We start from the raw sequence: 24163 nt of genomic DNA on the forward strand, positions 1-24163 counted from the left end.
GATGAATCCCTGTGCCTACATTACCCCCTCACCCCGTGTGATGTCTCCTGTGCCTACATTACCCCCTCACCCCGTGTGATGTCACCCTGTGCCTACATTACCTCCTCACCCCGTGTGATGTCTCCCTGTGCCTACATTACCTCCTCACCCCGTGTGATGTCTCCCTGTGCCTACATTACCTCCTCACCCCGTGTGATGTCTCCTGTGCCTACATTACCCCCTCACCCCGTGTGATGTCTCCTGTGCCTACATTACCACCTCACCCCGTGTGATGTCTCCTGTGCCTACATTACCTCCTCACCCCGTGTGATGTCTCCTGTGCCTACATTACCTCCTCACCCCGTGTGATGTCTCCCTGTGCCTACATTACCTCCTCACCCCGTGTGATGTCACCCTGTGCCTACATTACCTCCTCACCCCGTGTGATGTCTCCCTGTGCCTACATTACCTCCTCACCCCGTGTGATGTCTCCCTGTGCCTATGTTACCCCCTCACCCCGTGTGATGTCTCCCTGTGCCTACATTACCTCCTCACCCCGTGTGATGTCTCCTGTGCCTACATTACCTCCTCACCCCGTGTGATGTCTCCTGTGCCTACATTACCTCCTCACCCCGTGTGATGTCTCCTGTGCCTACATTACCTCCTCACCCCGTGTGATGTCTCCTGTGCCTACATTACCTCCTCACCCCGTGTGATGTCTCCCTGTGCCTACATTACCTCCTCACCCCGTGTGATGTCTCCTGTGCCTACATTACCTCCTCACCCCGTGTGATGTCACCCTGTGCCTACATTACCTCCTCACCCCGTGTGATGTCTCCTGTGCCTACATTACCTCCTCACCCTGTGCCTACATTACCTCCTCACCCCGTGTGATGCCTCCCTGTGCCTACGTTACCTCCTCACCCCGTGTGATGTCACCCTGTGCCTACATTACCTCCTCACCCCGTGTGATGTCTCCTGTGCCTACATTACCTCCTCACCCCGTGTGATGTCACCCTGTGCCTACATTACCTCCTCACCCCGTGTGATGTCTCCTGTGCCTACATTACCTCCTCACCCTGTGCCTACATTACCTCCTCACCCCGTGTGATGCCTCCCTGTGCCTACGTTACCTCCTCACCCCGTGTGATGCCCCCCTGTGCCTATGTTACCTCCCCCGGGCACAGCTTGTGACCTCGTACCATCTTCTCTGCCGCAGGTCCGTTTATCGCGATGCTCTTTGCCAAGTTGGAGAATATGTTGACCAACTCTCTGTACGTCAACTTCCTGCTGACTGGCATCGTGGCACAGCTGGCGTATCACCCACAGCCGCTGCTCCGCTCCTTCCTGCTCAACACCAACATGGTGTTCCAGCCCAGCGTGAAGTCCCTGGTGCAGGTGAGTACCGGCGGGTGATTGGGCCTCTCCTGCTGCTGTCGGGCTATCTGGGGCCCCCTCTCCTCCTCCTCCTGCTGCTGCTGTCGGGCTCTCTGGGGCCCCCTCTCCTCCTCCTGCTGCTGCTGTCGGGCTCTCTGGGGCCCCTTCTGCTGCTGCTGTCGGGCTCTCTGGGGCCCCCTCTCCTCCTGCTGCTGCTGTCGGGTTCTCTGTGGCCCCCTCTCCTCCTCCTCCTGCTGCTGTCGGGTTCTCTGGGGCCCCCTCTCCTCCTCCTGCTGCTGCTGTCGGGTTCTCTGGGGCCCCCTCTCCTCCTCCTGCTGCTGCTGTCGGGTTCTCTGGGGCCCCCTCTCCTCCTCCTGCTGCTGCTGTCGGGTTCTCTGGGGCCCCCTCTCCTCCTCCTGCTGCTGCTGTCGGGTTCTCTGGGGCCCCCTCTCCTCCTCCTCCTGCTGCTGCTGTCGGGTTCTCTGGGGCCCCCTCTCCTCCTCCTCCTGCTGCTGCTGTCGGGTTCTCTGGGGCCCCCTCTCCTCCTCCTCCTGCTGCTGTCGGGTTCTCTGGGGCCCCCTCTCCTCCTCCTCCTGCTGCTGCTGTCGGGTTCTCTGGGGCCCCCTCTCCTCCTCCTGCTGCTGCTGTCGGGTTCTCTGGGGCCCCCTCTCCTCCTCCTGCTGCTGCTGTCGGGTTCTCTGGGGCCCCCTCTCCTCCTCCTGCTGCTGCTGTCGGGTTCTCTGGGGCCCCCCTCTCCTGCTGCTGCTGTCGGGTTCTCTGGGGCCCCCTCTCCTTATCCTGCTGCTGCTGTCGTCGGGCTCTCTGGGGCCCCCTCTCCGCGTCCTGCTGCTGTCGTCGGGCTCTCTGGGGCCCCCTCGCGTCCTGCTGCTGCTGCTGTCGGGTTCTCTGGGGCCCCCTCTCCTCCTCCTGCTGCTGCTGTCGGGTTCTCTGGGGCCCCCTCTCCTCCTCCTGCTGCTGCTGTCGGGTTCTCTGGGGCCCCCTCTCCTGCTGCTGCTGTCGGGTTCTCTGGGGCCCCCCTCTCCTGCTGCTGCTGTCGGGTTCTCTGGGGCCCCCCTCTCCTGCTGCTGCTGTCGGGTTCTCTGGGGCCCCCTCTCCTTATCCTGCTGCTGCTGTCGTCGGGCTCTCTGGGGCCCCCTCTCCGCGTCCTGCTGCTGTCGTCGGGCTCTCTGGGGCCCCCTCTCCGCGTCCTGCTGCTGCTGTCGGGCTCTCTGGGGCCCCCTCGCGTCCTGCTGCTGCTGTCGTCGGGCTCTCTGGGGCCCCCTCGCGTCCTGCTGCTGCTGCTGTCGTCGGGCTCTCTGGGGCCTCCTCGCGTCCTGCTGCTGCTGTCGTCGGGCTCTCTGGGGCCCCCTCGCGTCCTGCTGCTGCTGCTGCTGCTGTCGGGCTCTCTGGGGCCCCCTCGCGTCCTGCTGCTGCTGTCGGGCTCTCTGGGGCCCCCTCGCGTCCTGCTGCTGCTGTCGGGCTCTCTGGGGCCCCCTCGCGTCCTGCTGCTGCTGTCGGGCTCTCTGGGGCCCCCCTCTCCTGCTGCTGCTGTCGGGCTCTCTGGGGCCCCCCTCTCCTGCTGCTGCTGTCGGGCTCTCTGGGGCCCCCCTCTCCTGCTGCTGCTGTCGGGTTCTCTGGGGCTCCTCGCCTCCTGCTGCTGCTGTCGGGTTCTCCATCTCTTGTCCTTCTCTCGCTGCAGGTTCTGGGTTCGGTGAAGAATAAGATTGAGGCTTTTGCTGCGGCTCAGGACGATTTCCCCACCCTCCTCTTCAAGGCCAAAAAGTTCCTGATCGCCCGCGGGAAACTGGACTGGGGCGAGGGTCCGGGTGCTGTACCCGCCCTGCGCCGCTCCGACACACTGGGTGAGGCACAGAGTGACCTTGGGGTGACAGGGTAGGCTGCAGCTCTGGGGGTGACTGGGGTGTGACAGGGTAGGCTGCAGCTCTGGGGGTGGCTGGGGGTGTGACGGGGTAGGCTGCAGCTCTGGGGGTGACTGGGGGGTGACAGGAGAGGCTGCAGCTCTGGGGGTGACTGGGGGGTGACAGGAGAGGCTGCAGCTCTGGGGGTGACTGGGGGGTGATAGGAGAGGCTGCAGCTCTGGGGCTGACTGGGGGGTGACAGGAGAGGCTGCAGCTCTGGGGGTGACTGGGGGGTGACAGGAGAGGCTGCAGCTCTGGGGCTGACTGGGGGGTGACAGGGGCGGCTGCAGCTCTGCGGGGTGACAGGGGCGGCTGCAGCTCTGCGGGGTGACAGGGGCGGCTGCAGCTCTGCGGGGTGACAGGGGCGGCTGCAGCTCTGCGGGGTGACAGGGGAGGCTGCAGCTCTGCGTGTGTGCAGTGACTTGTCTCTGTCCTCCCGCAGTGAAGAGTCGGAAGCCGTCCATCGGGGAGCTGATCCTGCGTCACACTCACAGCCCCACGCGTGCGCGGCAGGCGGCTCAGCTGGCGTTCCAGCAGGTCCGGGACGGGCAGGTCCTGCATGCGCTGACGGGATCCTCCATCTTCAAGACGTCGGCGGAGAAGCAGAACGAGGCGCTGAGGGTGAAGAACGCCGTCTACTGCGCCGTCATCTTCAGCGAGTTCATGAAGGAGCTGGCGGCCATCGCCCAGGAGCACGCCGTCACCTCCCCCTACCTCCTGCCCGCTGCCGCCACCGAGGAGTGACCTTAAAGGGATGGGACTGGGGGCAGACGCCCCTTTATCTGCAGGCAGCTCTCATCTCGGACCAAACCCTCCATCGCCTGCGCCCGGCCACCAGGGGGTGCAATTTTTAACTTATTCTTACTGGACGTGTGTGTGTATATAGCTGGATGTACATGTGTGTATATATCTACATTTATATATACACCCTCTGCCCCGCCCACTGGAATAATGAGAGCTCCTCCCACTGTGGGGGGATTGTGCCATAAGATATCAACCAATCTCCTGCCATCTGCTGGTCACCAATGGAGCTGCTTGGTACCTGCGCCTCCATCCACTGCAGGAGGAGCGTTATAGTGTATCAGCAGTCACAGTCCAAGCAGCTGTCACATCCCGGGCTGCTGCTCCAGTCACATCCCGGGCTGCTGCTCCAGTCACATCCCTGGCTGCTGCTCCAGTCACATCCCTGGCTGCTACTCCAGTCACATCCCGGGCAGCTGTCAGGGCTGCTGCTCCAGTCACATCCCTGGCTGCTACTCCAGTCACATCCCGGGCAGCTGTCAGGGCTGCTGCTCCAGTCACATCCCTGGCTGCTACTCCAGTCACATCCCGGGCAGCTGTCAGGGCTGGTACTCCAGTCACATCCCGGGCTGCTGCTCCAGTCGCATCCTGGGCTGCTGTTAGGGCTGGTACTCCGGTCACATCCCGGGCAGCTGTTAGGGCTGGTACTCCGGTCACATCCCGGGCAGCTGTTAGGGCTGGTACTCCGGTCGCATCCCGGGCAGCTGTTAGGGCTGGTACTCCGGTCGCATCCCGGGCAGCTGTTAGGGCTGGTACTCCAGTCACATCCTGGGCAGCTGTCAGGGCTGCTACTCCAGTCACATCCCGGGCTGCTGCTCCAGTCACATCCCGGGCAGCTGTCAGGGCTGCTGCTCCAGTCACATCCCGGGCAGCTTTCAGGGCTGCTGCTCCAGACACATCCCGGGCTGCTGTCAGGGCTGCTGCTCCAGTCACATACCGGGCTGCTGCTCCAGTCACATCCCGGGCTGCTGTCAGGGCTGCTGCTCCAGTCACATCCCGGGCAGCTGTCAGGGCTGCTGCTCCAGTCACATCCCGGGCAGCTGTTAGGGCTGCTACTCCAGTCACATCCCGGGCTGCTGTCAGGGCTGGTACTACAGTCACATCCCGGGCAGCTGTCAGGGCTGCTGCTCCAGTCACATCCCGGGCAGCTGTCAGGGCTGCTGCTCCAGTCACATCCCGGGCAGCTGTCAGGGCTGCTGCTCCAGTCACATAGCGGGCTGCTGCTCCAGTCACATCCTGGGCAGCTGTCAGGGCTGCTACTCCAGTCACATCCCGGGCTGCTGCTCCAGTCACATCCCGGGCAGCTGTCAGGGCTGCTGCTCCAGTCACATCCCGGGCAGCTGTCAGGGCTGCTGCTCCAGTCACATCCCGGGCAGCTGTCAGGGCTGCTGCTCCAGTCACATCCCGGGCAGCTGTCAGGGCTGCTGCTCCAGTCACATCCCGGGCTGATGTCAGGGCTGCTGCTCCAGTCACATCCCGGGCTGCTGCTCCAGTCACATCCCGGGCAGCTGTCAGGGCTGCTGCTCCAGTCACATCCCGGGCTGCTGTCAGGGCTGCTGCTCCAGTCACATCCCGGGCTGCTGTCAGGGCTGCTGCTCCAGTCACATCCCGGGCTGCTGCTCCAGTCACATTGTGATGTCGCTCCTGGCTGCTGTGTTGGGGGTGGGATTCAGTTGACTTGTGGCTGCAGCTCTGGGAGTGATTGGAGTAGTGGACATCAATGCCTTGTGGATGCAGCTGTGGCTGTGAGTGGAGTATAACGCCTGATGTTTGTGTGACATGCCTGCTCGCCTCTCACCTGGAAGTGGGCGGAGCTTTCTTTCTGGAAAAGCCTTTTATTTTAGGGAATGATTTTACTGTTTTTATTCATGTTTTATGTTTGAGAAACCAAGAGCAAAGCGGCTCAACAATCTCTAACCAATCTGATTGTACAATCCCTGGATCTGCTCCGTCCTTATCCTCTGGGTAATCTAGAAAGTCCAGGGGGAGGCCATGAAATCCCAATAATCACTACATTGGAGGAAGCGTCTCAGTCCTGATAATCCCTGGGGGCAATTACAGAAGATGAGAGAATCCGAAATATTAAGCGCAATCACTGGGGGCAATTACAACATGATGATCCGTACAATCCCCGAGGTCGCTCCCGATGATCCTTACAATCCCCGAGGTCGCTCCCGATGATCCGTACAATCGCCGATGTTGGCCCCCGATGATCTGTACAATCCCCGAGGTCGCTCCCGTTGATCCGTACAATCCCCGAGGTCGCTCCCGATGATCCGTACAATCCCCGAGGTCGCTCCCGATGATCCGTACAATCCCCGAGGTCGCTCCCGTTGATCCGTACAATCCCCGAGGTCGCTCCCGATGATCCGTACAATCCCCGAGGTCGCTCCCGATGATCCGTACAATCCCCGAGGTCGCTCCCGATGATCCGTACAATCCCCGAGGTCGCTCCCGATGATCTGTCGCTGCTGTTTACATTTGCCCCTGTGTCCCTACGAGGCGGCGCTGCGGCGATCAGATGTTTTTGTGGTTCATTCTAGTTGATTGGTTTGTGCTGAATGTTTTTGTCTTAATAATTTACCGGATCACTCAGCGCAGAGTTGTCCTGACTGCTGCATTTTCTTGGGAGCCGTCCCTCTGTCGGGTGCGCTGGGTGGGGGGGAACCGTCCTTCTGGTGCGCTGGCTGGGCGGGGGGAGCCGTCCCTTTGGTGCACTCGCGGGGGATGGAGCCGTCCCTTTGTCGGGTGCGCTGTCTGGCCCAGGGGGAGCCCTCCCTCTGTCGGGTGCGCTGTCTGGCCCGGAGGGAGCCCTCCCTCTGTCGGGTGCGCTGGCCAGGCGGGGGGAGCCGTCCCTCTGTTGGGTGCCCTGGCCAGGCGGGGGTTGCGGTCTTGCTGTCGGGTGCGCTGGCTGGGTGGGGGGAGTCTTCCCTCTGTCGGGTGCGCTGGCGGGGTGGGGAGCCGTCCCTCTGGTGCGCTGGCAGGGGATGGAGCTGTCCCTTTGTCGGGTGTGCTGTCTGGCCCGGGGGGAGCCCTCCCTCTGTCGGGTGCGCTGTCTGGCCGGGGGGGGGGCCCTCTCTCCGTCGGGTGCGCTGTCTGGCCGGGGGGGAGCCCTCCCTCTGTCGGGTGCGCTGTCTGGGCGGGGGTTGCGGTCTTGCTGTCGGGTGCGCTGTCTGGGCGGGGGGAGCCGTCCCTCTGTCGGGTGCACTGGCTGGGCGGGGGGAGCCGTCCCTCTGTCGGGTGCCCTGGCCGGGCGGGGGTTGCGGTCTTGCTGTCGGGTGCCCTGGCTGGGCGGGGGGAGCCGTCCCTCTGTTGGGTGCACTGGCTGGGCGGGGGTTGCGGTCTTGCTGTTGGGTGCCCTGGCTGGGCGGGGGGAGCCGTCCCGCTGGTACGCTGGCTGGGCGGGGGTTGCAGTCTAGCTGTGGGGTGCGCTGGCTGGGAGGGGGGAGCCGTCCCTCTGTCGGGTGCCCTGGCCGGGCGGGGGTTGCGGTCTTGCTGTCGGGTGCCCTGGCTGGGCGGGGGGAGCCGTCCCTCTGTTGGGTGCGCTGGCTGGGAGGGGGGAGCCGTCCCTCTGTTGGGTGCCCTGGCCGGGCGGGGGTTGCGGTCTTGCTGTCGGGTGCCCTGGCTGGGCGGGGGGAGCCGTCCCTCTGTCGGGTGCCCTGGCCGGTGCGGGGGTTGCGGTCTTGCTGTCGGGTGCCATGGCTGGGCAGGGGGAGCCGTTCCTCTGTTGGGTGCACTGGCTGGGCGGGGGTTGTGGTCTTGCTGTCGGGTGCGCTGGCTGGGCGGGGGGAGCCGTCCCTCTGTCGGGTGCCCTGGCTGGGCGGTGGGAGCCGTCCCTCTGTCGGGTGCCCTGGCCGGGCGGGGGTTGCGGTCTTGCTGTCGGGTGCCCTGGCTGGGCGGGGGGGAGCCGTTCCTCTGTTGGGTGCACTGGCTGGGCGGGGGTTGCGGTCTTGCTGTCGGGTGCGCTGGCTGGGCGGGGGGAGCCGTCCCTCTGTCGGGTGCCCTGGCTGGGCGGTGGGAGCCGTCCCTCTGTCGGGTGCCCTGGCCGGGCGGGGGTTGCGGTCTTGCTGTCGGGTGCCCTGGCTGGGCGGGGGGGAGCCGTTCCTCTGTTGGGTGCACTGGCTGGGCGGGGGTTGCGGTCTTGCTGTCGGGTGCGCTGGCTGGGCGGGGGGAGCCGTCCCTCTGTCGGGTGCCCTGGCTGGGCGGTGGGAGCCGTCCCTCTGTCGGGTGCCCTGGCCGGGCGGGGGTTGCGGTCTTGCTGTTGCGTGCCCTGGCTGGGCGGGGGGAGCCGTCCCTCTGTCGGGTGCCGTGGCTGGGCGGGGGTTGCGGGCTTGCTGTGGGGTGCGGACGGTCAGGCTCTCTGGTTATTTTGCACATCTTGTTTTTTGTAGTTTTATTGTTTTTATATTTTCGGTGTTGCCAAAAAGAGGGAAGAACATGGCGCCAGCGGCTGCTTCATTGTTGTCAAGGCCCGGGCGCCATCTTGTGTGGCCCAGCGGCTGCTTCATTGTTGTCAGGGCCCGGGCGCCATTTTGTCTGGCCCAGCGGCTGCTTCATTGTTGTCAGGGCCCGGGCGCCATCTTTTCTGGGCGGAGCTTGTGCTAATTTTGCCCTGCCCTTTTGCACGTTCTTTATTTTAATTATTTTTGCTGTGACGGTTGAAAGGGAATCGCTATATTTGGTTGGTCTGTCCCCTCCCCGGTCATCTGCGCCGCGCTCTCCTCCACTACACACAATGGCGGCTGTCTCCGACCCTCTTCTGTACTGCCAGGGATCGGTGTGGGGGAGGAGATGGTAGCGGTCTGGTGTCACATGACCTGTCACGCCGCGGCCTCGCTGCCAAACTCTTCTGAGGTCCGGCTGACGACGTCCAATAAAATGTGTCAACCATCCCGTGTCTCCTTGTGATTCTGTGGGCGGGGCCTGCTGACTTGTGAACCAATGAGGTTCTAGCTTATATGTGGGTGGTCCTGAACACTGGTCACCGCTGTCCTAACCAATGAGACGCAGAGGACCTGAGAACAAATCAGTAAGATCATTGCTTTTATTTGCTAACCTGAGGTCTAAACATGAGAGCTGCACTCTGATTGGTTGTCTATAAGCCACACCTCCCAACAGTGAATACTTATTATATGGCCTCCCATCACAGAAACCAGACTTGTCCATAACAACCAATCAAATTATTGGTTACTTTTTTGCAATGAATGTGGAAATCTGATTGGTTGCATCTAACTCCTCCCCTATATAGTTAAACACTACTACATCCAACACCAGCCAATCAATGAAGAAGCCCGCCCATAGTAACCAATCAGAAAGTTGTACCGTAATTGGCTGCTCAGGTGGCTCCTCCCATTACATTGTTACCAAGTGACGTTTTGTGGCCGACGGCCATTCTGTCCCGTGGCGCGGCCATTCTGTCCCGTGGCGCGGCCATGTGTTGTGTGAGCCCCCCAGAAATGATCAGACTGGAGGAGGAGATGAGCGATGATGATGAGGAGTCCATGTCCGGCCCCGGCTGTGGTCGCTCCCTCTGTTGTGGTGGATTCTTGTGTCCACGTTTTACCCAGGAGGAGACGCAGGCGGAGGAGGATCTCCAGACTCTGGTGGGGCAGGACGTGTCCACCTCAGACCAGGAGGCCGTGCCCCCAGGGGCCAGGCTGCAGAAGAGGCCGAGTTTCCTTGATGGACTGGCAGAGGGTCTCCGGGCCTTGTCCACGAGGAGGTGGGTGCCACCTGTGTACAGTACATGCCAGAGCTCGGAGATCAGGTTTAGGCTCAGCGGGGGCGTATCTAAGCTCAGCAGGGGTGTGTCTAAGCTCCGTGGGGGCGTGTCTAGGTTGTCCTGCCCCCAAGGGTACCTACGCACAATGACTTACCTGCAATAATCAGAAAACAGATTGAATAAAAAGTCTCCTGGATCCCGGACACTTAAACTGTAACGTGTAAACCGGGCCTTAGGCCTACACAGCAGCAGAGAGTTTGTTACTATGTATCAGTGCAGACTTCCATCTCTGCACACAGCGGTGATATAAACCGCTCCGGGATTTTCTTGCTTCCGTCCTGTCCCCAATCTTCCGGGGCTCTCCCCGTTCTTCAGCCACTAACCTCATAGCAAGTACATGTACACTGTAACAAACTCTCAGCTGTGGTGAGGGGTGGAGTCAGGCGCACAGCAAGGGGGCAGCAGAAGACGACTTTATGGTCTAGAAACTCGGACAGAAGTAGATCAGTCACAGCCTTTAAAGTGTAGAGAATAATCCCGTTCACTGACAGCAAGCAGAGCTGGGGATATTGTCAGTGAATATAGTGTGTGGTGTCCCCAGTGTAATGTGTGTAAGTAGCAGGTCGGACCCCCCCCCCCCCCCCCCCACTGAGAGAAAAGCTGCACCTCCTCATCCCCTCTCACAGCACACAGTCACAGAGGAGACACAGCTGCACTCCCTCCTCCCCTATCACAGCACACAGTCACAGACACAGAGGAGACACAGCTGCACTCCCTCCTCCTCTATCACAGCACGCAGTCACAGAGGAGACACAGCTGCACTTCCTCCTCCCCTATCACAGCACACAGTCACAGAGGAGACACAGCTGCACTCCCTCCTCCCCTATCACAGCACACAGTCACAGAGGAGACACAGCTGCACTCCCGCCTCCCCTATCATATCACAGCACACAGTCACAGAGGAGACACAGCTGCACTCCCTCCTCCTCTATCACAGCACGCAGTCACAGAGGAGACACAGCTGCACTCCCTCCTCCCCTATCACAGCACACAGTCACAGAGGAGACACAGCTGCACTCCCGCCTCCCCTATCATATCACAGCACACAGTCACAGAGGAGACACAGTTGCACTCCCTCCTCCCCTATCACAGCACACAGTCATAGAGGAGACACAGCTGCACTCCCTCCTCCCCTATCACAGCACACAGTCACAGAGGAGACACAGCTGCACTCCCTCCTCCCCTATCATAGCACACAGTCACAGAGGAGACACAGCTTCACTCCCTCCTCCTCTATCACAGCACGCAGTCTCACAGACACAGGAGAGGCAAGGTGGGGGGATGCCTTAGTGTTCAATGCTTTTAGGTGTCACTCATGATATTTCACTTCATTGTTAGGAAATCTCAAATAAAACCCAAAACGCCGATTTGCTGCTTGTTGGAGCCAAAGTCTAAGAAGAAGTCCTGCCACGTGTGCCCAATCCTGCTGTGCCAGGCCTGCGCCACCCTGCACTGTCACCCCAAATACATCAACCACTGCATCCTGGAGCATCCCCCCCAATGCCAGGCAGGAGAGGCGCAGCCAGGCCTCCGGAGATGGTACGTGAGGGCGGAGGGGAGCACACACAGCACCCCCCTCCCTGTGCACCTCTCTGTGTACCCCCCCCCCCTCCGTGTGCACCTCCCCCACTCCGTGTGCACCTCCCCCCCTCCCTGTGCACCTCCCCCCTCCCTGTGCTGCCTCTTGTGGTTTCTGCAGGGTGTAGCTTCACCCTTGTGCTGTGTGTTTGCTGTTAGCTGCCTTGGTAGACCTCATGTATTTATTCTGTTTTATCCATAGACCTGGACGTCTGCCATACTGTCACTCCTCATCCAAGCACCAAGTGACCTCGGCTGCCAGGTGCCCAACGTGCTGGAGAACCTGATGGCCGTGTGAGGATTGGGGGGAGGGTTTAATTCTCTAGACTTGACCAATAAATCCTATATTCATCATTGCATCTGTGCATAAATGAGGAAAGTGAAGCTCAGTGAGCAGGGGGTGTAAGAGCTGAACCCATCTGCCTGCTCCTCCTGGGTGGAGCTTACTGCGTGCACTTACAGGGGGAGCTGTGACTCCTTCTTCTGGACCAAGTGTATAGAGGAGGTAAGTTCTGGATTGTTCTATCAGAGATAAGTGTGTTAAGGGTGTAATCTCTGCATCTTTCTGATGGATCCTCCAGGGTGGAGTTAAATATCTTTGGTTTCTGCTTCCCCGGGTGCTGAGGGTTCTGCTATTGGCTGCTCCTGGGTGGGGATAAGTATGTTCTGAGGTTCTTTGGGTGAGAAGTGTCTATGCTCTGCTTCCATCTGATAACTTCTCCAGGGCAGTGCAAAGTGTGAAGAGGGAGGGTGTTATGGGTCCTGCTACTGGCTCCTCTAGGGTGGGACTAAATGGGTGGAGCCTCCAGGGCGGAGATATGAAGTGTTTGTGGTGCTCCGGAACAGCTGCTGTGTGAAGAAGATGCTTTGGCTCCTGCTGAAGACTCGGATCTCCAGGTATCATACACATGACAGCCCTGGATGTTACCTGTCCTGGATGTTACCTGTCCTGGATGTTACCTGTCCTGGATGTTACCTGTCCTGACACATGTGGAGGGTCAGATTACAGAGTACTGTAAGCAAACCACCCCCCCCAGTAATCACATTGTTTACTAGTCAAAGCTTCCACTAGATAATCCCCCCCACCCCCCATTCTTATATACAGTCACAGAGCCCCCCCCCCCCGCACAGGTAGACAGGTAGGTCACGCCTGGTCTCTGTGCACCTGTCCCCTCCCTCCCATCTGCTGCTGGACACATCCTGGAGCCGGAGACAGGATCTCTCTAGTTGTTGTTAGTAACCAGATCTGTACACAGAAGAGACAGCGAGGGGGATCTGCCATGATCTCAGGTGTATGTACAGGTGAGTGACAGGTGCTGGGGATACACAGGGGTCTCTATATGATCTCAGGTGTATGTACAGGTGAGTGACAGGTGCTGGGGATACACAGGGGTCTCTATATGATCTCAGGTGTATGTACAGGTGAGTGACAGGTGCTGGGGATACACAGGGGGCTCTATACGATCTCAGGTGTATGTACAGGTGAGTGACAGGAGGGGGATACACAGGGGTCTCTATATGATCTCAGGTGTATGTACAGGTGAGTGACAGGTGCTGAGGGTACACAGGGGTCTCTATATGATCTCAGGTGTGTGTACAGGTGAGTGACAGGAGGGGGGTACACAGGGGTCTCTATATGATCTCAGGTGTATGTACAGGTGAGTGACAGGTGCTGAGGATACACAGGGGTCTCTATATGATCTCAGGTGTATGTACAGGTGAGTGACAGGAGGAAGGATACACAGGGGTCTCTATATGATCTCAGGTGTATGTACAGGTGAGTGACATGTACTGGGGATACACAGGGGGCTCTATATGATCTCAGGTGTATGTACAGGTGAGTGACAGGTGCTGGGGATACACAGGGGTCTCTATATGATCTCAGGTGTATGTACAGGTGAGTGACAGGTGCTGAGGATACACAGGGGGCTCTATACGATCTCAGGTGTATTTACAGGTGAGTGACAGGAGGAAGGATACACGGGGGTCTCTATATGATCTCAGGTGTATGTACAGGTGACTGACAGGTGCTGAGTATACACAGGGGTCTCTATATGATCTCAGGTGTATGTACAGGTGAGTGACAGGTGCTGGGGATACACAGGGGGCTCTATATGATCTCAGGTATATGTACAGGTGAGTGACAGGTGCTGAGGATACACAGGGGTCTCTATATGATCTCAGGTGTATGTACAGGTGAGTGACAGGTGCTGAGGATACACAGGGAGCTCTATATGATCTCAGGTGTATGTACAGGTGAGTGACAGGAGGAAGGATACACAGGGGTCTCTATATGATCTCAGATGTATGTACAGGTGAGTGACAGGTGCTGGGGATACACAGGGGTCTCTATATGATCTCAGGTGTATGTACAGGTGAGTGACAGGTGCTGAGGATACACAGGGGTCTCTATATGATCTCAGGTGTATGTTCAGGTGAGTGACAGGAGGAAGGATACACAGGGGTCTCTATATGATCTCAGGTGTATGTACAGGCGAGTGACAGGTGCTGAGGATACACAGGGGTCTCTATATGATCTCAGGTGTATGTTCAGGTGAGTGACAGGAGGAAGGATACACAGGGGTCTCTATATGATCTCAGGTGTATGTACAGGCGAGTGACAGGAGGAAGGATACACAGGGGTCTCTATATGATCTCAGGTGTATGTACAGGTGAGTGACAGGTGCTGAGGATACACAGGGGTCTCTATATGATCTCAGGTGTATGTTCAGGTGAGTGACAGGAGGGGGAATACACAGGGGGCTCTATATGATCTAAGGTGTATGTGCAGGTGAGTGACAGGTGTTGAGGATACACAGGGGTCTCTATATGATCTCAGGTGTATGTACAGGTGAGTGACAGGTGCTGAGGATACACAGGGGGCTCTATATGATCTCAGGTGTATGTACAGGTGAGTGACCGGTGCTGGGGGTACACAGGGGTCTCTATATGTTCTCAGGTGTATGTACAGGTGAGTGACAGGTGCTGAGAATACACAGGGGTCTCTATATGATCTCAGGTGTATGTACAGGTGAGTGACAGGAGGAAGGATACACAGGGGTCTCTATATGATCTCAGATGTATGTACAGGTGAGTGACAGGTGCTGGGGATACACAGGGGTCTCTATATGATCTCAGGTGTATGTACAGGTGAGTGACAGGTGCTGAGGATACACAGGGGTCTCTATATGATCTCAGGTGTATGTTCAGGTGAGTGACAGGAGGAAGGATACACAGGGGTCTCTATATGATCTCAGGTGTATGTACAGGCGAGTGACAGGTGCTGAGGATACACAGGGGTCTCTATATGATCTCAGGTGTATGTTCAGGTGAGTGACAGGAGGAAGGATACACAGGGGTCTCTATATGATCTCAGGTGTATGTACAGGCGAGTGACAGGAGGAAGGATACACAGGGGTCTCTATATGATCTCAGGTGTATGTACAGGTGAGTGACAGGTGCTGAGGATACACAGGGGTCTCTATATGATCTCAGGTGTATGTTCAGGTGAGTGACAGGAGGGGGAATACACAGGGGGCTCTATATGATCTAAGGTGTATGTGCAGGTGAGTGACAGGTGTTGAGGATACACAGGGGTCTCTATATGATCTCAGGTGTATGTACAGGTGAGTGACAGGTGCTGAGGATACACAGGGGGCTCTATATGATCTCAGGTGTATGTACAGGTGAGTGACCGGTGCTGGGGGTACACAGGGGTCTCTATATGTTCTCAGGTGTATGTACAGGTGAGTGACAGGTGCTGAGAATACACAGGGGTCTCTATATGATCTCAGGTGTATGTACAGGGGAGTGACAGGTGCTGGGGTTACACAGGGGTCTCTATGATCTCAGGTGTGTGTAAAGGTGAGTGAAGGGAGGGGGATACACAGGGGTCTCTATATGATCTCAGGTGTATGTACAGGGGAGTGACAGGTGCTGGGGATACGCAGGGGTCTCTATATGATCTCAGGTGTATGTACAGGTGAGTGACAGGTGTTGGGGATACACAGGGGTCTCTATGATCTCAGGTGTGTGTAAAGGTGAGTGACAGGAGGGGGATACACAGGGGTCTCTATATGATCTCAGGTGTATGTACAGGTGAGTGACAGGTGCTGAGGATACACAGGGGTCTCTATATGTTCTCAGGTGTATGTTCAGGTGAGTGACAGGAGGAAGGATACACAGGGGTCTCTATATGATCTCAGGTGTATGTACAGGTGAGTGACAGGTGCTGGGGATACACAGGGGTCTCTATATGATCTCAGGTGTATGTACAGGTGAGTGACAGGAGGGGGATACACAGGGGTCTCTATATGATCTCAGGTGTATGTACAGGTGAGTGACAGGAGGGGGAATACACAGGGGGCTCTATATGATCTCAGGTGTATGTTTAGGTGAGTGACAGGAGGAAGGATACACAGGGGTCCCTATATGATCTCAGGTGTATGTACAGGTGAATGACAGGTGCTGAGGATATACAGGGGTCCCTATATGATCTCAGGTGTATGTACAGGTGAGTGACAGGTGCTGAGTATACACAGGGGTCTCTCTGATCTCAGGTGTATGTACAGGTGAGTGACAGGTGCTGAGTATACACGGGGGTCTCTATATGATCTCAGGTGTATGTACAGGTGAGTGACAGGTGCTGAGGATACACAGGGGTCTCTATATGATCTCAGGTGTGTGTACAGGTGAGTGACAGGAGGGGGGATACACAGGGGTCTCTATGATCTCAGGTGTATGTGCAGGTGAGTGACAGGAGGGGGGATACAAAGGGGTCTCTACAGGATCTCAGGTGTATGTCCAGGTGAGTGACAGGTGCTAGGGATACACAGGGGTCTCTATAGGATCTCAGGTGTATGTACAGGTGAGTGACAGGAGGGGGATACACAGGGTCTCTATATGATCTCAGGTGTATGTACAGGTGAGTGACAGGTGCTGAGGATACACAGGGGTCTCTATATGATCTCAGGTGTGTGTACAGGTGAGTGACAGGAGGGGGGATACACAGGGGTCTCTAGGATCTCAGGTGTATGTGCAGGTGAGTGACAGGAGGGGGGATACAAAGGGGTCTCTACAGGATCTCAGGTGTATGTGCAGGTGAGTGACAGGAGGGGGGATACACAGGGGTCTCTATAGGATCTCAGGTGTATGTACAGGTGAGTGACAGTAGGGGGGATACACAGGGGTCTCTATGATCTCCGGTGTATGTGCAGGTGAGTGACAGTAGGGGGGATACACAGGGGTCCCTATATGATCTCAGGTGTATGTACAGGTGAGTGACAGGTGCTGGGGATACACAGGGGTTTCTATATGATCTCAGGTGTATGTACAGGTGAGTGACAGGTGCTGGGGATACACAAGGGTCTCTATATGATCTCAGGTGTATGTACAGGTGAGTGACAGGAGGGGGGATACACAGGGGTCTCTATGATCTCAGGTGTATGTGCAGGTGAGTGACAGGAGGGGGGATACAAAGGGGTCTCTATATGATCTCAGGTGAGTGACAGGTGCTGAGGATACACAGGGGGCTCTATATGATCTCAGGTGTATGTACAGGTGAGTGACAGGTGCTGGGGATACACAGGGGGCTCTATATGATCTCAGGTGTATGTACAGGTGAGTGACAGGTGCTGAGGATACACAGGGGTCTCTATATGATCTCAGGTGTATGTACAGGTGAGTGACAGGTGCTGAGGATACACAGGGCTCTCTTTATGATCTCAGGTGTATGTACAGGTGAGTGACAGGAGTGGGATACACAGGGGTCTCTATATGATCTCAGGTGTATGTGCAGGTGAGTGACAGGTGCTGAGGATACACAGGGGGCTCTATATGATCTCAGGTGTATGTACAGGTGAGTGACAGGTGCTGAGGATACAAAGGGGTCTCTATAGGATCTCAGGTGTATGTACAGGTGAGTGACAGGAGGGGGGTACACAGGGGCCTCTATATGCTCTCAGGTGTATGTACAGGTGAGTGACAGCAGGGGGATACACAGGGGTCTCTATATGATCTCAGGTGTATGTACAGGTGAGTGACAGGAGAGGGATACACAGGGGTCTCTATAGGATCTCAGGTGTATGTACAGGTAAGTGACAGGAGGGGGGATACACAGCGGTCTCTATATGATCTCAGGTGTATGTACAGGTGAGTGACAGGTGCTGGGGATACACAGCGGTCTCTATATGATCTCAGGTGTATGTGCAGGTGAGTGACAGGTGCTGGGGATACACAGGGGTCTCTATATGATCTCAGGTGTATGTACAGGGGAGTGACAGGTGCTGGGGTTACACAGGGGTCTCTATATGATCTCAGGTGTATGTACAGGTGAGTGACAGGAGGGGGGATACACAGGGGCCTCTATATGATCTCAGGTGTATGTACAGGTGAGTGACAGCAGGGGGATACACAGGGGTCTCTATATGATCTCAGGTGTATGTACAGGTGAGTGACAGGAGTGGGATACACAGGGGTCTCTATAGGATCTCAGGTGTATGTACAGGTAAGTGACAGGAGGGGGGATACACAGCGGTCTCTATATGATCTCAGGTGTATGTACAGGTGAGTGACAGGTGCTGGGGATACACAGCGGTCTCTATATGATCTCAGGTGTATGTACAGGTGAGTGACAGGTGCTGGGGATACACAGGGGTCTCTATATGATCTCAGGTGTATGTACAAAGGAGTGACAGGTGCTGGGGTTACACAGGGGTCTCTATATGATCTCAGGTGTATGTACAGGTGAGTGACAGGAGGGGGGATACACAGGGGTCTCTATATGATCTCAGGTGTATGTACAGGTGAGTGACAGGTGCTGGGGATACACAGGGGGCCCTATATGATCTCAGGTGTATGTACAGGTAAGTGACAGGTGCTGGGGATAAACAGGGGTCTCTATATGATCTCAGGTGTATGTACAGGTGAGTGACAGGTGCTGAGGATACACAGGGGGCTCTATATGATCTCAGGTGTGTGTACAGGTGAGTGACAGGTGCTGAGTATACACAGGGGTCTCTATATGATCTCAGGTGTATGTACAGGTGAGTGACAGGTGCTGAGGATACACAGGGGGCTCTATATGATCTCAGGTGTATGTACAGGTGAGTGACAGGTGCTGAGGATACACAGGGGGCTCTATATGATCTCAGGTGTATGTACAAGTGAGTGACAGGTGCTGAGGATACACAGGGGTCTCTATATGATCTCAGGTGTATGTACAGGTGAGTGACAGGTGCTGAGGATACACAGGGGGCTCTATATGATCTCAGGTGTATGTACAGGTGAGTGACAGGTGCTGAGGATACACAGGGGGCTCTATATGATCTCAGGTGTATGTACAGGTGAGTGACAGGTGCTGAGGATACACAGGGGGCTCTATATGATCTCAGGTGTATGTACAGGTGAGTGACAGGTGCTGAGGATACACAGGGGTCTCTATATGATCTCAGGTGTATGTACAGGTGAGTGACAGGAGGAAGGATACACAGGGGTCTCTATATGATCTCAGGTGTATGTACAGGTGAGTGACAGGTGCTGAGGATACACAGGGGGCTCTATATGATCTCAGGTGTATGTACAGGTGAGTGACAGGAGGAAGGATACACAGGGGTCTCTATATGATCTCAGGTGTATGTACAGGTGAGTGACAGGTGCTGAGGGTACACAGGGGTCACTCAGCTTTCTCATGGTCAGTCACTTCTTGGGTTGGTTGATCTACTACGTCACCGAGAGTTTCTGGGTGGGTGATCTGCTACCTTGGGGTGGTCACCCAGACTCCTTTTGGCGGTTACTCTGCTATCTCAGGAGCGTTCATCCAACCTTCCTGGGGAAGGTGTGAGACAGATCTGAAGGAGTGTCATCCAGACTCTTTATTGTGTTTACTCAGCTTGTTGACCGCCCCTAAGGTAGCAATCTCAGGGGTGGTCCCCCTGACTCCTTGGGGTGATTACTCTACTCCCTCTGGGGTGGTCTTCCACCCTTTTTATATCAGTCTCCCAGCTTCCTCAGGGGCGGTCACCCAGACTCCTGGTAGGTGGTTTCTCTGCTACCTTGCAGGAGGTCATCCAGCTTTCTCAGGGGTTGCCTCCCATACTGCTCGGAGCATGGAACAGATTTTGGAAACAGGAAATGCCATGTGAGGGTAAAGGGAAGTAAAGGCAGCTGAGGGGAGCTGTAATAGTGTCTATAGGGGCTTTCACCCAACTTTCCAGAAGATCTGAAACTAGGTGATTGGTTTTAGATCTGGGTGGTCAGCTGGGACGATGTTATACAGAGATACATATTATTACATAAGGGTCCAAGGCAGGGGTGCGCTGCTGTAATGTCACATACATCCTATATGTACACAGTGTCCCCTGTGTGCGGATCTTGTGTCCTCATCTCCAGTATCTCAGCCTCACCTCATGTATAATCTATGATGTGTCTGATATCTTCTTACACCACAAGCCTCCACTCCTGATCTGGCAGATCACTGAACATCTGAGCTCACACTCCATAGGAATATACTGCAGCTCCATGACAGGGACCACAGCAGAACCAGAACTCCTTCATGCACTTCTATAGATGTGGTGCACTGCGTCCACACCATGACCCTACATTCTGAAGCTTTCGGGTCTGACTGTTTCTCCTTGTTTTTTGCAGTTTGCTCCCCCGACACTAAGATCTGGAGCCGTGATAATGAGTGACTTCAGTTCTCTCCTGCGTCAACTTGCTCAAACCTGCCAAGAACTTGAACAGATTAAGGCTCAGCAGACACGGGACCATGAGAGGGTGTCCAAGTCCTTTGAGAAGACTCTACTTTCTATCCTCAAACAGGAGCAGTCCATCCTGAACCATGTAGAGGAGGAGCATCAACATCTGAGGGACCAGCTGTCCACCATCCAGAGAGACAACGAGATTGCTTTACAGAATGGGGTCTGTGAGATTAACAGCATGGTCCACAAAATCTGCAACGTGTCCTCCCAGCTCAAGCAGGCGTTGGTCACCTCCAATAACCATGAGGTCGTGGTGAGGCAACTCCAAGGAACGGTCTCCGACATCTTCTCCAAGAAGAACAGTATCAACATCAACTTAAAAAAGGTGCACTTCACTCCTCGGCCTCTGGAGAGCGCTATCCTGGGGGAGATTCAGTGTGAGGCACAACCGCTTGGCCTCTCTATTCCTTGTCTCGACCAAACAGTAGAATCACAACACTTCAAGAAGGCAACAAACCAACCAATTCTACTAAGTGATGAGATGCCGCCGTGGGAGGATATGTCTCATGACCATGATGGGTTAGAGATGAACGATGACAGCGACCCGGAGTCTGCATCCACCACCACAAACCATTCATCTCTGGATCAGAAGAGACAACTTGACAACCAAAGACTTTCTCCTAGAGATCTGGCCGTCATGAAGGCTGATAGTGCAGCCCTAAGTCCTCGAGCAGCCACCAAAATATGGATCTCTGGCAACAAGAGCTCAGCGCAGAGGCTAAATAAAAAGCCACATGGAGCAAGAGCCGGGGTGGTCAACAGTGACCTGAGTAGTAAACGTTCCACCCAGCCCCTCACCAACAAAGGAACCAGAGGCCACCCCAGAAGGGAAATATCCCAACAACTCCCATCATCCACAAAACATCACTCCAAGATGAGGAAGGAGACCATGACAATGCTGGAATCCGAAATCCTAAGCAACTTGGAAGAGACTTTAAAGGAAACTTCCTCCAACACCAGACATGAGGACTCAGGAGGTGATGAAATCTTCCCTGACCACAGCACATTGTTCCGAGCAACTGCCGCCTACGTGTGTGAAGACAATTCTGGAAGCTCAGAAGATACTATGGAGGAGATGGACACAGATGGTGTAAAGGACCCCAAGGCCTGCAGACAACTGGCCATCAGAGACAGCAGAGTCCCATCAGCCAAAAAGCCAAGCAATGGAGAACAGGGCACTGGATGGAACTCAATGGACTCCAATACTCAAAACCCCAAAGAATCCACCAAAATCCCTCAGGTGTCCAAGCTAAATAAACAAAATCTGGAGATCAGTGCAACTCAAGTGACACCCCACCCATCGACCTCAGGAATAGACTACATGCGGATGTCTGATGAGACCTCGGATTCCCTGAGTGGAGACTTCCTGAATGTTCCTCTAAGGTCATGTTCTCCATGTGAAAGTGTGGCATCTACCTACACCTTCATCATCGAGACTCCCAAGAAGAATCAGACCGAGGTCAAGTCCAGCACATTTTCCCGCTCATCAAATCCAGTCAACAGAGAATCCAGAAAACGACCCCCAGTGATAACGGCAAACGCAGAAAAATCTGAGGTGAAATCCAAGCAACAAACTTCTGCCCTTCCAGACGGGAAGCCAAGGCCTGGGGCTAAACTGAGGAATCAAAGGCCACAAAGTTATTGGAAGCCTGTGCCCCGCTCGTCCTCCATGATGTACATTGAGAAGGTCTCCCGGCCACAAACTGCTCCTTCTAGGTCCACAAGACCAATGTCTGCCAAGGAGAGACGAGACTCAGTGTCTAGTTCTTCGAGCACATGGTCTAATCCACGGAGTGTGGCCGCCTCCACACCCTCAAGCTCTCTCCGTGAGATCCGGGTCCGGGTCAAGTCTTCTCAGTACTCCAGGAAGCCTGCGAAAGTATCTCAGCCTCGCCTTAGATGCCTCAGCAGGAGTGAACCCAACCTCATGGACTGTCCATCGGATGGAGTAGGAGATGGAGCCACTAAACTCGTTAGACAGTTCGGTAAGTTTGGATCTGGCCGAGCAGAGTTAAACTTGCCTCATGGGATGTCTGCCACCACCACCGGCTCCATCTACATCGTAGACTATGGGAACCGGCGGCTCCAGGTAATGGACACCAGGGGGAAACTTCTCCAGCAATTTTCACTCCAAGCAAAGAATTACTTTGACGTTGCGGTGAGTAACCGTGGCCTGGTGGCCCTGACAAACTCCAGTGACCGCTCCGTGGATGTGTATAGTAAACATGGCCGCCTCCTGCATGTGTTGTCCAGGAATTGGGGCGCTCCACGAGGCATCACCGCCAATTACAGGGATGAGTTTGTAGTGGCGGACATGAAGCTGGGGACCCTCTGTGCCCTGACCCTGGACACCAGCAGCGGCCGACAGAAGGAAAGCACCGTGGTCCCAGGGTTCAACAAGCCCTACCTGGTGGCCTCCAACAGTCAGGGGCTCCTTGCTGTGTCTGAGAGGGGCCTAGATGGAGGCTGCTGCGTGAAGGTCCTGGGGGACAACTGGCAGCTCCTCAAGGTCCTGGGGCTCAAGTCTGGCCCAGGCCCCGCAGTATGTAACCCCTGGGGGGTGTGCATGGACAGTGAGGGAGGGGTCCTGGTGGCGGACTGGGCACAAACACATCGTATCATCTACTACCCCCCCAGGAGGGTGGCCCTGGTCATTGTGGAGGAGGGTCTCAGCAGCCCCCGGGGCCTGGCCCTGTGGCAGGACGGCCTCCTACTGGTGGCAGATAGCATGCACAACTGTATCAAGTTATATCAGTACCAGGAGGACTGACCACACCCCATGAGGGTCCTCGGGGGCGGGGCCAAGCTAGGACTAATGGGGAATCCCAGGGGGACTCTCTGAATAAAGTGACGTCTAAATGGTGGAAGGAAAGGTCCTGTCTGGTGATTTATATAAGCCCTTCTATTACTCTCTGGTATCAGCCATTTCAACATTCTATATAATGAAGCCATATTGTAATAACAGGAAAACTTCTGCTGTCCGTGTCCTGGAGCGCTGTGTGTTCTGGTATTTCTGCCCCCGGGGGCCACAGACACGAGACCCCTCCCCCAGGAATCTGCCGCCACACAAGACGATTGTCCTCGATTACATTACAGGAGGATCTAGAATTACCGGCACCAACAGAGACCAACACAGGAGACACGTCCCCCCATAACAGTGTCACCTACACATCCCCCCATAACAGTGTCATCTACACATCCCCCATAACAGTGTCATCTACACATCCCCCCATAACAGTGTCATCTACACATCCCCCCATAACGGTGTCACCTACACATCCCCCCATAACGGTGTCACCTACACATCCCCCCATAACGGTGTCACCTACAAATCCCCCCATAACGGTGTCACCTACACATCCCCCCATAACGGTGTCACCTACACATCCCCCCATAACAGTGTCACCTACACATCCCCCCATAACAGTGTCACCTACACATCCCCCCATAACAGTGTCATCTACACATCCCCCCATAACAGTGTCACCTACACATCCCCCATAAGTGTCACCTACACATCCCCCCATAACAGTGTCATCTACACATCCCCCCATAACAGTGTCATCTACACATCCCCCCATAACAGTGTCATCTACACATCCCCCCATAAGTGTCACCTACACATCCCCCATAACAGTGTCATCTACACATCCCCCAGAACAGTGTCATCTACACATCCCCCCATAACAGTGTCACCTACACATCCCCCCATAACAGTGTCACCTACACATCCCCCCATAACAGTGTCACCTCCACCTCCCCCCATAACAGTGTCACCTACACATCCCCCCATAACAGTGTCACCTACACATCCCCCGTAACAGTGTCATCTACACATCCCCCGTAACAGTGTCACCTACACATCCCCCATAACAGTGTCATCTACACATCCCCCCCATAACAGTGTCATCTACACATCCCCCCCATAACAGTGTCACCTACACATCCCCCCATAACAGTGTCATCTACAC

At 56.0% G+C, this 24163-nt stretch overlaps 2 protein-coding genes across 3 annotated transcripts in view; both read left to right on the forward strand.

The window, feature by feature from the left end:
- Positions 1 to 11790, forward strand: part of FHIP1B (FHF complex subunit HOOK interacting protein 1B) — a 60801-nt gene extending 49011 nt beyond the window's left edge. Inside the window, exons 11-15 of one of the 2 annotated variants that reach the window (XM_072133597.1) lie at positions 1199 to 1377; positions 3056 to 3218; positions 3718 to 9105; positions 11197 to 11397; positions 11639 to 11790. In XM_072133597.1, the coding sequence (XP_071989698.1) occupies positions 1199 to 1377; positions 3056 to 3218; positions 3718 to 4019 (644 nt within the window). In that variant the 3' untranslated portion in view covers positions 4020 to 9105; positions 11197 to 11397; positions 11639 to 11790. The remainder of the gene's footprint in view (positions 1 to 1198; positions 1378 to 3055; positions 3219 to 3717; positions 9106 to 11196; positions 11398 to 11638) is intronic. The other variant, XM_072133598.1, reaches the window with a different exon arrangement.
- Positions 11791 to 12612: 822 nt separating this feature from the next.
- LOC140117141 (uncharacterized) lies at positions 12613 to 23039 on the forward strand. Its single transcript, XM_072133599.1, has 2 exons — positions 12613 to 12738; positions 20080 to 23039. The coding sequence occupies exon 2, from the start codon at positions 20116 to 20118 to the stop codon at positions 22960 to 22962; it is 2847 nt and encodes a 948-aa protein (XP_071989700.1). The 5' UTR covers positions 12613 to 12738; positions 20080 to 20115; the 3' UTR covers positions 22963 to 23039.
- Positions 23040 to 24163: the final 1124 nt, after the last annotated feature.

The sequence above is a fragment of the Engystomops pustulosus genome, chromosome 2 (genome assembly GCF_040894005.1).
Source record: "Engystomops pustulosus chromosome 2, aEngPut4.maternal, whole genome shotgun sequence".
Lineage (NCBI taxonomy): Eukaryota > Metazoa > Chordata > Amphibia > Anura > Leptodactylidae > Engystomops > Engystomops pustulosus.